We start from the raw sequence: 13194 nt of genomic DNA, 5'->3' as shown, positions 1-13194 counted from the left end.
TATTGCTGGGACTCAAATGAGGCTAGTTTCAATAAAGTTTGAATAACTGACAGGCTAAGCCCTCAATCGTGACAGTGACATTCCCAGTAGGGCCTTGCAAACTGTCATCGTTTAACTTAACATACAAAGTGAAAAACAATCAAGTGCTTCGTGTCATCATGTCTCAAGTCAAGTCCTGCGTTTTTTAACTCCCAAGTTAAGGAAAGTCCAAGTTTTCATCAAGTCACAGGTGATGAAAGCAGTGACTCCAGTGGACTCGGGTCCAAGTCACAATGACTCGAGTCCACATTTCTCGCTTACAAACTCTGGAAAACATTTTATGAAATGTAAATAAATGTGTTTACTTTTCAAGGGAGCTTGATTCAGGAGAAGAAAGTTAACTCTCACGACTCCCATGTGTATCAGATTTCTTTACGGCTTTTGCTACTTTATTGCGTCATTGCAAGCTACGTAGTCCAATAATAATAATTGTTTTTTTTTAAATAACTAACTCCAAACCTGGCCAGCGTATGAATTATTTTGGCCTTGGGCTTTCACGTGTATAGCGCGTTTACTCAAAGCGCTTTAACATTGTCTCCTCATTCACCTACTGATGACACCAGCACCACGTAATAGAGCTTGAGCCTTAAATAAACCAAGGTACAAAACGGGTTCATGGTTGTTGTAAACTGTAAGCCACCTAGTATAGATTTCAAATCACCTGTGAAAAATACTCCTCTGAAATGCGTCCGGCCCATTCTATGCACAGCTCCAGTGGCCTGCACGGATTGGAAATGTCCGCACACTTAATCAGCATTCGCTTGACAAGGATACGATTCTCAGGGGACGTCAAAATGCTTTTCGAAGACTCCTCATCGTTATTTCCCTGAAAACAGACAGATGATATGCGTCAAAGAGATTTTTATTTTATTTTATTGTCATCAAATAATTCAACGCTCAATTTGCATATGTTGTGTAAAAAGGCAAGAGAAAGTAAGCCCTTGATGGTTTGCCCATATCATTCTTGCCTTAAAAAGACCAGGCAAGCTTTAAAAAGTCTGCGCAGGGCATTCCACACTAAGACGAGAAAGATGGTACAGAGTTGTAAAATTCTCCCCTCGCACAGATATACGTGTCCATGGCAACACCAGATTACAAGTCAGCTGAATCTTTCTTTATTTCTTGTTTTAAACTGCATTATTTGGACTAAGACCGTGTTCGGCTCACCCCGTTCTCCTCCAGAGCAGCCAGCGGCTTGTTGATGCTGTTGACAAATTTGTTGACATGTTCAAAGTGTTTGGTCATCTCAGTGGCAAGCACCATGTCGATGATCGCCTGTCGTAGTGTTCGATACTCATTCCTGGGGAGGTGGCGATCACAAAGTAACACGGAAAGTGAGCGATCCAGTCCGACTGCAGGGACAGCGGCAAATCACATGACTACCCAGATGATGTTAACAAACACACACAACTTTGACAACCTGAGACTCCTACTGCATCAGACATTTGGGGTTTTGAGCAGCTTAAATGACAGCGGAAGCCCTAAATTTACAATTCAACAGGAAAAAAAACACTTCAAAACATTCACTTGACTCCATTTGTAAATCACAGCTACTTCTTGGATACTGATTAAACGAAATCAATTATTTGGGGGTAAATAAACGAATTGTCGTTGCACATGCAAGCTTATGTCCGCGAACGCTGTGGTTTGGTAATGTTCTACAATACTCACTTTTGAACTATCCATCCATCCCGCTTATCCTCACAAGGGTCGCGGGAGTGCCGGAGCCTATCCCAGCTATCATCGGGCAGGAGGCGGGGCACACCCTGAACTGCTCGCCAGCCAATCGCAGGGCACATACAAACAAACAACCATTCGCACTCACATTCACACCTACGGGCAATTTAGACTCTTCAATTAACCTCGCATGCATGTTTTTGGGACGTGGGAGGAAAGCCACGCAGGCACGGGGAGAACATGCTAACTCCACACATGCGGGGCTGGGAGTTGAACCCCGGTCCCCAGAACTGTGAGGCAGAAGCTCTAACCAGTCCCCACCGTGCAGCCTTTTAAATAACAGAAGGAGCTGCAATGTACGAATCATGATTCATAAAATTATTTATTTCCATTCTATTTAATTATGTTATACTACAGTGTATTTTTTAAAATAAAGAATAGAGTGCTACTTTCCTTATTTAAAAAAAAAAACCCAAAAGATTTAACGGCATTTCTAAAGAAAGATGATTTGAGATACGAATGTTTTGAGTTAGGAGGGTGGTCACGGCATGAATTAAACTCAAGGGACCACTGTAATAATCAGTTAAACAACCTTAACAAGTCAAGGTGACTGATCACTGATGAACTGCAGATGTTGACAGATATTTCTGGTTTGTGATCAGCTATGTGTAGTGTGTTCCGGTGTACCTTTCAATGTTCTTAAAGATGTTGCACTTATCATCTCGGGTTGTGATCTGGAAGGCGAGCGCTGCGTGGTGGCTCTCCAGCACAGCGGTGTCGTTGTACAGGATGGCCAGCTCGCTTCCCGCGTTGCACAGGAAGCTGTTGGTGCGGCCCGGGTGGTCCACGTCGTGCACGGTGGCAGCGATCAAGGCGGCCACCTCATCAATGGGATCCAAGCTTTGCTGTTAGAAACAAGCCACATGCAAAGCAGAGGAAATATGAACACGGGATGTTACTTTGGAGGAAATCACCGGGCTGCTATCAAAAGTAAAAGTGAACATGCAAGTGTAACGTAAACATGCCACATCCCACTGTAAACAGCTATTAGCTACGGTGTGCATTCACTTTTGGCTCACAGGTTGAATTGTTAAATATATTTTAAAACATGCTGAACTTGACATTTAATTATGAGATGTTTGGGAGGAATACTGAACATCTCAAGAAAAACGTTGAAACAAGTTTACTTTTAGGAAAGGAACACAGAGTATCCAATTGTACTGTTATTAATACGCGCAGGTTTTATATTCATGAGGCACCTCCCTTTTTGGTATTATTAAACTTTGTGTGTATATATTTTAAATATCTGGTGTTGATAAACCAATACAGTGCATCAAATCAATCATCACAATTAAGAATAATAAATACTTGCTATAACAAATATTAAAGCTAAAGCTAATGAGTGTCCGGGCTCTCCCTTAGAGATAGGGTGAGAAGCTCGGTCATCCGGGACGGGCTCAGAGTAGATGTAGCCAGATGACGTGGCTCGGGCACCGGGGCGCCTCCCTGGTGAGGTGTTCTGGACACGTCCCACCGGGAGGAGACCCCGGGGACACCCCAGGACACGCTGGAGAGACCATGTCTCTCGGCTTGCCTGAGGACTCCTCGAGATCCCCTCGGAAGAGCTGGAGGAAGTGGCTGGGGAGAGGGAAGTCTGGGCTTCCCTGCTAAAGCTACTGCCCCCGCGACCCGACTTCGGATAAGCGGAAGAAAATGGATGGATGGATGGATGCAAAGCTAATGACTTGAATCTTACCGGTAATAAATATTGTGTCAGTTATTCTGATTATGAATTTATTAATATATTCATATCTGTTTTTACCCATAGAATTGAATGGAAATGCCATCAATCCATTCCAGTCTCTCAAAATAACCAACAATACGTTTTTTTTTTTAAATAAGAAAAATAGCACTTTATCGCATTTTACTTTATAAAAACATACAGTAAAAACAATGAAATAGAATGTAAAGAATTCAACAGTTCACAATTCAGTTCAATGGACATTGTGCTGCTCCTTCTGGTGTGTGTGCCTTGGCCAGCTGGCGACAGTATAATACAGGTACACGGATATACATGCAGACGGTCACAGCTTCGCAGAGGATAAAGAATATATGCTTGTGAGTATTGATATATGATCTGTACGTGTTGCTCAACGTGTTCAAATATCTGTTGCTTTGAGGGTTAGAACAGCGCAACACCAATGCTATTCGTTAGCCCATCTATGGAATTTTGCATTGTTTGTTAGCATTAAGCTAAACAGACTTATTAGCCATGCTGAAGCCATGTCTTTGTTTAAAATAAACAAGGTGTAATTCTCTGTGTTTTATGTTTAGTTTGACTTTATGTTTAGTTTACTTCAACTGGGCGTGGCAATGAACAGCTTAGAGCCTCTTTTTTTTTTTAAAGAATTGTTCACTATCTGTCAAAATGTTTCTTCTTGTGAAGTGAGTGGAGTCAAGTTCTTTCCACCATACAGTGCAATTTTTGGTCTTCAGCATTTTTATGCAATTTCTACAGACAAAGCACCAACCTTTTTTAAAGGAGAGCTACCGTAATTTCTCGTGTATAACGCGCATTCCCCCCCCCCCCCCCGCCCCCCAAATAATTATCAAAAGTCAATAGTGTGCATTACACATGGGTATAGGAGAAAATTACTTACACATTTTATAAATGTATGCCGCCATCTAGAAGTTATGAAAGAAATTGACACTTTCATTCCACTATGCCACCGCCCCCTAGAGGTTATGAAAAAGTTGCACACTTTTATTCTAGTATGCCACCTAGAGGTTATGAAAAAGGTGTAGCCTACACTTTCATTCCAATTGTGCTCATAAGTTTACATACCCAGGCACAATTTGTGATATATATATATATATATATTAAATATGACTGATGACTGAAAAACAACCATCATTAATTTCTTTATGGTTATGTTTTGTTTAATGATAATGCTTTTCTGAAATGCTTGACAGTTTAATTTGAATTCCATTAAAATAAAATTAAATGTGTTTCGCCTGGTCCTTCATATTTTCTTGAAAGAATTGTACACATCTTAAAAATTCTGCCTGGGCAAGCAAACATATGAGCACCACTGTGTGTTTTCTCATTTACTAAATAAAAGTAGGACTGTGAATTTCAAAATAAGAGCAAGTAAATAAAAAGAAAGTATTATGTGTTCAAATAAAGTGCTTAACTTCAGAATAATTATTTGAAAAAAAAATCTAACAAAATACAGATCATACTTCATGTTTTGATCATATTGGTAGAAGCAAAATCATCCATTGTAAAAATGCCTTATACATAGGTAGAAGGGTTTTCCAGAATGTTTAGCTCAACTTTGTGGGTGCGCATTATACACGAGAAATTACGGTACTTCTTGGGTACAAATTACTATGAAGGGCTACCAGTGTGATACACACTTCAAAAATAACAAATTTGCGTTAATTACCTTTAATTTTGTTACCATTAATAATATTCATCTCTGTGAAGAGACTGGTCGTGTGAATGATTTCTCACTGTTTACATTTTTCAAATGATCACATCTACACACACTGTCCCATTACTGACGAGCTATTTTAGATCAGGCCCACAGGCTACTCATGTAGTTCTTGGGGGCTACCTGGTGCCCGCAGGCACCATGTTGGTGACCTCTGCTCTAGTTTAACCGTGTTAAGTAATGGGATTGCAGTTTACAGTAGTGTAGACTGCCCTGCTTAATAATAAGGGTTGTTTCACAACAGTTCAATTATCGAGCTAAATAGACTTACCAAATATCTGAAACAAATGCAGTGCAGTTGTACACCAACAACCTAATAGTAACTTAGCATGTGGTTAAACGAATACTGTGATAATTACTTTGTAGAGAAACATTTTAGATACTGCTCATTTATAGGAACGTGTTGTGGCAGGCCATGATGTATTGTGGCATTGTCAGGATTGTTTTCAGGCTTGTGAATGTACCTTAACTCTCTCCTTGCACAGGAAATACGCGGTGGCATGCAGGACATCGGCCGCATGGGAAGAGTTGTGGTAGGAGTTACTGGAGTGGTAGTTGGCTTCAATCACTTGCAGCCAGGAGCGCAAAGTGGCCTCAGGGCAGTTGAGGTACTCACAAACCCCAAAGCGAGAAAAGATCTTTAAACCCAAGAAGGTCAAAGGCCTGGAATGGGGATATACAGCATGGCGATATTTGACCCTTGCTCTGTATTAGACACAACAGCATAATTACAAATGGTTGCCTCACCGTTTCAGGGTTGCAGCTTCTAAGTTGAAAATGTCAAAGTCCCAAGAGTCCTCACTCTCCATGGTCTGAGCTACCCGAGGGGGGATGTCGTTTAGGGAAAGAGGAGTGGCCAGGTGACTGGGGATGTGGTGGGGCTCTGAATGAAAAGGAAGAGACACAAAAAAAAATGTGTCTTGTACTGCTCTTGTATCTTACACAGGAAAACGTATTTGAAACAAATAATGACCTCACCTCTAAACCGCATTTGATTGTTTCACAACAAACACATTACAACTCACGTTTTGTGGAAAGGATGTATTCATTTCCCGACAATCTGCGCAAACCGTCCTGCAAACGATGAAAAAGGAGATTTAGTAAGCCAACATGTACGTTCTTTCACTTTACACAGTATAACTGGAATTTTTTTAAATTTCCCGACCCGATGGCTACAAAAATTAAACAGATTACATAATCACTAGCACTTCTGCGACAACAAGCTTTATTCATGGAAAAGGGAAGTTGAAACATTGAAAGCATTTTGTAACTTTATATCAAGTAGAAAGGGAGGAACCAAGGCGTAGACTTTCCAGATATTTTTTTAAGAATACTAGAACACATCTTTGCGAGTGGCAAGTCCCAGAACTGTGATTTTCAGATCATTCCAACATATGAATTGGAGAACAGTGTTGTGAAGAGCCCTGTCAAATTTGAACGATTACCCAAGTAACAAGCACCCGTACGCAAAAAGAGGCTTCAAAATCATGAAAAATCTTTGTCCGCTTTGACCCGCTCAGCTGTCAATCAAATACCTCTGCCGCGACCTGGAAGAATGGATGCTATTTCAGCCAGCATCTTTCTTTGTATGTACACATAACTAACTAACTACATGCATGAAAGGCAAAAAAAAAACTATCCGCTCAAAGCCTGCGTTGTCTGGAATATACAAAAAGGCCTTGTTATAAAAAGGCACACAGTATATGTATATATTAAGTGTACATGGGCGTGTGTTGCCGAGTGAAATGTTTACTTGACAAGTGAAAAAGGAAGAGGAGACTAGCTCATCTTTGACCTCTCATGGTGGCACTGCCTCTGTACACACGAGCTATTTTAAGACTTTCTCTTCAGAAAGATGACAACTCCTCTCGCAATGTTCACCGGGTCTTTTGAGCTCAGTCTCACGTCAACAAAGCAAAAATAACACGGGCGCCCTCTATTCTACTATGACCGCAAAACAAAATCATCATATGAAACGTGATCATGAATTGATAACTTTTTTTCGTCATCCCTTTTCACTGAACATCTTTTTACAGGGCGGGTCATGTGTATGCGTAACCCCTCCCCTCGTTTTAGGAATCCACATTGTACATTTCGGAGTAAAGTCATGCTTATTCATCTGATCCAAAGGAGAACAGGATGTTTCCGAGCCTGCACGAGCAGGAGACGAGAGGTACATGTGAGCGTTACTGTGCAGGGACAGAGAGAAAGGAGGGGGGGGGGGGATTTGGTGAGTGGAAGAGAGGGCGGGCTTTTCTCTGCAGCCTCCAGGAGCACAAAGGACAATCTCACACTTCCTGTGTGGTCGTTGCCAAGACTGCCAACTTGGCACTTGGCCTACTTCTGAACTTCACCATCGCTGCCTGGTAATGTCACTTAGATGACTCTCTCTCTCTGCCTCAACAGTAAAGGTTTTTGTTTTTCTTCTTTCCACCCCCATCGTACAGATGACAATGTTGTTAAAACTTTTGCCATGAAAAATTGCAAAAATGTATGAAACGTTGGAGTTGGCGATGCAATAAATTATAAAGAAACACCATAGGCCTGATATACTGAAGGTTGGTTTGCAAAACACGCAAAATGCTGGGAGGAATAGATTAGTCTTGTACATGCAATTATGATTTATCACAGTTGAAACAAATTGCGATGGCGGATTTGGAGTCTTAAATATCGCGTCGGAAGGGCAGGTGTCAATGACTGGTGGAGGCAGAGGCAAAAACAGAGGTGACAGGGAACGTAGCCATTTTGGAAATGCCAGAAACAGAAATGATCAAGACATATCGCCTATTCAGCAATACAATTTTTGAGCTTCTGAATGATCTAGGCAGTGATTTCTCAAACTTTTTGCACCAAGTACCCTCTCAAAAAAAAAAGGCTTAGCTTTGCAAATATCACCTTAGACATAAACATCCACCCGTCCATCCATTTTCGGAGCCGCTTTATCCTCACAAGGGTCACACCTACGGGCAATTTAGAGTCTTCAATTAACCCCGCACACATGTTTTAGGGATGTGGGAGGAAACCGGAGTGCCCGGAGAAAAGCCACGCAGGCACGGGGAGAACATGCAAACTCCACACAGGCGGGGCCGGGGATTGAACCCCGGTCCTCAGAACTGTGAGGCAGACGCTCTAACCAGTGACAGAGAATACAAATGAAATAAATACAAATAAAAAACTGGTTCATTTAAGATGTATCGCGCATAAAAGTAAAAAGTACCGAAATAAATAACGAAAAACAGTTTTTAAAGATTACACGCAAAAGGTTCAATACAACTGAAGTGTTCTTGCCCAGTGATTTTTCTCCCCCCACAAACCGCTAGCGGGAGCCCAGGCACCAAACTTTGAGACATGGAGCAAGTCACAAGATGGAGTCATGCCATCCCACCCATGACAAAACTCCTTTCGATCTTGCATGTCCTCGCGCTGGGTCATTTCAGCGCACCGTGGCCACTGGCTTTAAACGCGGTGTGACACAAGATGGGCAATTCCATGCAATTCCCACACCCTCGTGACAAGTTCAATGAACAAAAGTTGGCTTTTATACAGCTGCTGGCTTGTTTGGGTATTTACAGCAGTGTTTCCCAAACTCAGAGTTGGTCTTGGGTCAGTTGAGTAAAAAGTTACAAGATAGTCCAATGATTGTCGAGCAGGCATGCATTTTTTGACAAAAGGCTTTTTGTGATAAGTTAATGTATGTTGTGTTCCTTGCAGCATACTGTCACATCAATTCTGTCTAAGATGTCATTTGTAATTCCGGTCTTGTTAGGTCTGTTTACCGTCATCAGTCCTCCAACGAGGTCATTGGTATGGGGGTCTTCATCCTTGGTACCCAGTTGTGGGGAGTAGAGCTCCGTGGTCCTTAGGATCTCAAGTACCCGGTCTAAGGCCTCTGCCACAGGCATGGGACTGCTCTCCTGTGCTGCATTGATGATGTTTATGACCTGGAGGATAAAATAAGTGCAAAAATTATGATGTGCACTCATCAGGGTATTTATCCTCTATTGGCTGGTACGGTTGTATGATCCAGTACATCGTTCGACAGTTTGACAATATACAGTGGTTACGTTGACTTAGGAGTTTAATTCGTTACGTAGCAAAGTTTGTAACTCATTTTATTAGTGTATCAAATTAATTTCCTCCACTGAAACACAAAAAAAACCACCACCATTTTTTTATTTTTTTTTTTAATAAAGGGTCGATAGCACTATATTGTAAAATGGAAATGTAAAACAGCATATGAGAATTTAGAGTTAAGATTGAGAATTTCAGAATTTAAAGGAATAAACTGGTGTTGTAAAGGCTGAACGTCACACACAGTGTAGTATTCGTGTGTTGATATGTTGCTTTAAGAGGTGTGGCCTAGTGAGTGATATCAGGAGCTCTGACTCCAGCTCTGGTTGGCCAGTTATCATGTGGTTAGTTCAGCGTGAGCGTTTTCTCCATCCTCCTTGTGACCGTTTTCATTTATTTATTTTTTTTTGTACGATCGTTTGTTCTGTTCAATAAACAGATAAAAGTGCAATGGCAAATTGCTCTCCTTTTGTTTTCACTTTACATGAACGGCTAAATTTGCTTTAATCAAACACGATATTGCGCACAAAAAGGATGTGGGAATTTCTTAGCGTTTATATGGAAACGGACGATCACGACCTCATGGATGGCTGCTTTAAATTGAAGCATTCAAATATTACATTGGTTTGCTATCGTAAGGCCGCCTGTGCATGCACGCACACGCACACGCACACACACACACACACACACACACACACGCACACAGCATTAGGCCTTCTAACATCTAACAGTGGTTTATTCTGGAGAGGATGACGCCCACGGGGGACTGCCTACACAATCAAACGATACAGCAGAGAAATTGTAGTATGTTATATGACCCTTCCCCTGGGACTTTGTGTTTCCGTCGTTGCAGTACATCCTTCCGACAACCTCAGGCCCACAAACAGCAGGTCAGACTGGCGCGGCATGCTTTCTTGTGCGTGAAATGCGGCATTTTATCACCATACCCTCTTGACATGTTTGCGTGGCTTCTATAAAATTGGATCTATTTCTGGTGATGTACAAAAAGGGCTCGTGGCGGCGGTGGTGGTTTTTATAATCGCAGTGTTGTCATGAGATTCAAAGCATCTGCACACACTAATGATCATATGACTGAGTCTGAGGCACCACCTTAGTGATGGGAGCCTCTATCGTCATGGAGTGGATTCGGGCCATTGAGGAGTGCCTTCGCTGTGAGCTCCCTGCCAAAAAAAAAAAAAAAAAAAAAGAAAAAAAAAAAGAAAAAGTCATATCACTAACGTTTATGATTTTTTTTTCTCCCCTTTTACTTTTTTTTATTTTCTAACGAGTGTTTGCATGAGCCTAATTAACACTTGATACAAACAGACAACTGGGGAGCTTTCATAAGAGTGTTAGTTTCCATCCATCACTCCCACCGTCGCTCCCCCGAGACGTTGTGGATCTCACATCCAGAGAGCCTTTCCTCCGGTCTTTGTGCTTACTGGATTGGATGTCTGGGGAGAAGAGAACAACGTCTTAACTAAACACGCGCACACACACGAAAAAACATTATAAATCACCCCCACGCCACAAAGGCATCCAACAAACTATGAGCAAAATCTCCACATTTGCTTATTGTATGTTCTGTATATGTATTTGCTTTGTGGCCTTTCAAAGGTGTTGCGGTATTTGAGCGATCAGAGATGGCGGGACAATTTATGGACTCAACTAAATATAGCACCAATAAAATGTGTGAGTTACATTATGTTGCGCCATCCAGTGCAAATAAATAAGTGGTGTTAAAACACACGAGATAAAAGAGGCAAAGGGGCACATCAAAGGAAGCCAAAATGTGGGGTTGGGGGGGAAGAAAAACAATGAATAATAGATTAAACTGCTACTAGGGGCCATATTCTGCCGTCTGCGTGGGAGGAAAAAGGCGAAGCTGCGCGCTTTTCTGGCTGCGCAGATTCTCTCGTCCACGTAAGTCCGTCATTTGCGCAGCTTCATGCTGGCTGCAGCAACTCTAAAATGTGGACGTTCCCTTAAGAGGCCGTATTAAGTCCAGCACCCCGAGAAGGGGAAAAAAATAAATCATATTGCACTTCACTTATAGCATAGTAGGTAGAGAGACTGAACAAAAGATATTTTAGCGAGTTGATCAATGAGTCGCTGTGAGTCGGCTATCACAGCGTTTCAGTCATGCCATTTATTGGCAAAGAATATCGGTGCCAGCTGACTTTTTTGCCACCTACAACTGCTACGAGCAATGCCGCTCAAACATGGAGCTGGTGCCCAGCCATGAAAAGAAAAGTTTGTTTTCTTTAAAGCGCGTTTTTATTATTTGCTTATATGCCGGCCCATCAAAATCCGTGTCCGTGACAACACCTTCTTTTCATGTGAAAAGTGAACCTAACGGTGTCAGTGGTGAGCGTGTACTTTGTATATGAATGCAGCGTGATGAACGAGGCGTGAACTCTTCGAAGTTGTTATTTTATAGCCATGACATCATCTGATAAATTCCCTGATAGCGATTAACATGCAACATGAAAGGAAAGGATAACCCCTCCTACGCGAAGCGGTTGCGGAATGATGAAATGTTCTGTCATTGTGTTGGCCCTGCTCAATTCAATGTAAAAAGATTCCCCCCAATGTTAAATCCCCAACAATGGAAGTCAACGTTGTGTTTCCTGCTGACAAACACTTCTGCCGATGTTGTCATGGAAAGAACATCCCTCGCTAATTGCTGATAATTGCCCCTCGGAGAGAACCCCCGACACTCAAATCTGCGCAAGTCCAGTCTTTCGAATGGTTTCGCAGAATCTGTCACGACTGCACTTCGAAATCACGGAAAGGTCAACAGAGAAGTCATCTTTTCCATGCACCGGGGCGAATTTCCAAAAGGTTTTACCTGTTTGCGACTCGGCTTGCACTCGTTCACTTGATTTATCAGTCTGTATGGACACATGGAAAAGGAAAACGGTACGGTGCATGAGGTACTGTCAGTCGTGAACTGGAAAACTGCAATCGCATCTCACCTTATTATTATCATTTAAAGGCCTGTTGATTGACACGTAGTGTCTTATTTTTCTGCGAATTGCAAAAGCTTATTGTTAGTGCATAAGATAGACAAAGCAGCATAATCGATACAGCGTTCTCCAGTTTATCGTTTGCGCCCCCTGCTACGTCTTTTTAAGATATCGTTTTCGTTTCATTTTAAGTGATCAAGGATGCCACTTCAGTACTGTATCACATTTTACCATTTTAATATTAATTTTGACCCACAGAGCAGAGAGAATATAAGTCCAAGTATTATTGTATGCTCTATTTGTATGTGTTGCTGCTCCGTGTGTGTTTAAAGCAGCAGGTGCTCAAAGGTTGATAATTATCGGTACAATAAGAATGATGGGAATTTTCATTCGACTGTCCTATTTGTTATTGACGGCGGCAAGGCCAGGGACGGAGGTATTGGAACCGGACCCGAGACGTCGTTATTGCTGTCATGATTGGTAGGACCTTTAGTGTTGTTGTGCCCATTGTTCTCTCGTCACTGCCCGGTTGCTTAACCCTTCTTCTATCCCGTTTTCTCTCTCTATCTACCCGTCTGTCCCTCTACGCTGTCTCTCCACGTTAAACCCAACCGGGCCTGGGTTCTGTTCGAGGTTTCTTCCTTTCAAGAGAGTTTTTTTTTTTCCCCTTGACTCCGTTGCCAAGTACTTGCTCATGTGGGGTTCAGTCGGTTTTCTTTGACATATGAGGAGTGGGGTTGTTGACCTGCTCAATGTGTAGCGTGCCTTGAGATAACGTCTATCGTCAATTGGCACTGTATACTGCAGATAAAATCTGTCTGACTATCCCGTTTTGCAATATGTTAGCATTAAGCTAGTGCAATCTCAGATGAAAATATATGCGTCGATTGAACATTATGGTGTTTAAGTGTACAGTGTTTAATTCTCTTTTGTATTATTTG

At 41.9% G+C, this 13194-nt stretch overlaps 1 protein-coding gene across 5 annotated transcripts in view; it reads right to left on the bottom strand.

The window, feature by feature from the left end:
• pde8a (phosphodiesterase 8A) overlaps window positions 1-13194 on the bottom strand; it is a 67792-nt gene that overhangs the window by 2701 nt on the left and 51897 nt on the right. For 4 of the 5 annotated variants that reach the window (XM_061752183.1, XM_061752145.1, XM_061752164.1 and 1 more), the window contains 11 exons: window positions 12263-12314; window positions 12136-12178; window positions 10661-10738; window positions 10395-10465; window positions 8990-9154; window positions 6239-6287; window positions 5961-6096; window positions 5678-5876; window positions 2404-2621; window positions 1207-1339; window positions 701-865 (listed from right to left, as the gene is read on the bottom strand). In XM_061752183.1, the coding sequence (XP_061608167.1) occupies window positions 701-865; window positions 1207-1339; window positions 2404-2621; window positions 5678-5876; window positions 5961-6096; window positions 6239-6287; window positions 8990-9154; window positions 10395-10465; window positions 10661-10738; window positions 12136-12178; window positions 12263-12314 (1309 nt within the window). Of the gene's footprint in view, window positions 1-700; window positions 866-1206; window positions 1392-2403; window positions 2622-5677; window positions 5877-5960; window positions 6097-6238; window positions 6288-8989; window positions 9155-10394; window positions 10466-10660; window positions 10739-12135; window positions 12179-12262; window positions 12315-13194 lie in introns of those variants that run through there. The other variant, XM_061752175.1, reaches the window with a different exon arrangement.

This window comes from Phyllopteryx taeniolatus, chromosome 2 (genome assembly GCF_024500385.1).
Source record: "Phyllopteryx taeniolatus isolate TA_2022b chromosome 2, UOR_Ptae_1.2, whole genome shotgun sequence".
In the NCBI taxonomy this organism is placed as follows: domain Eukaryota; kingdom Metazoa; phylum Chordata; class Actinopteri; order Syngnathiformes; family Syngnathidae; genus Phyllopteryx; species Phyllopteryx taeniolatus.
This window is presented reverse-complemented; position numbering and strand designations above follow the sequence as displayed.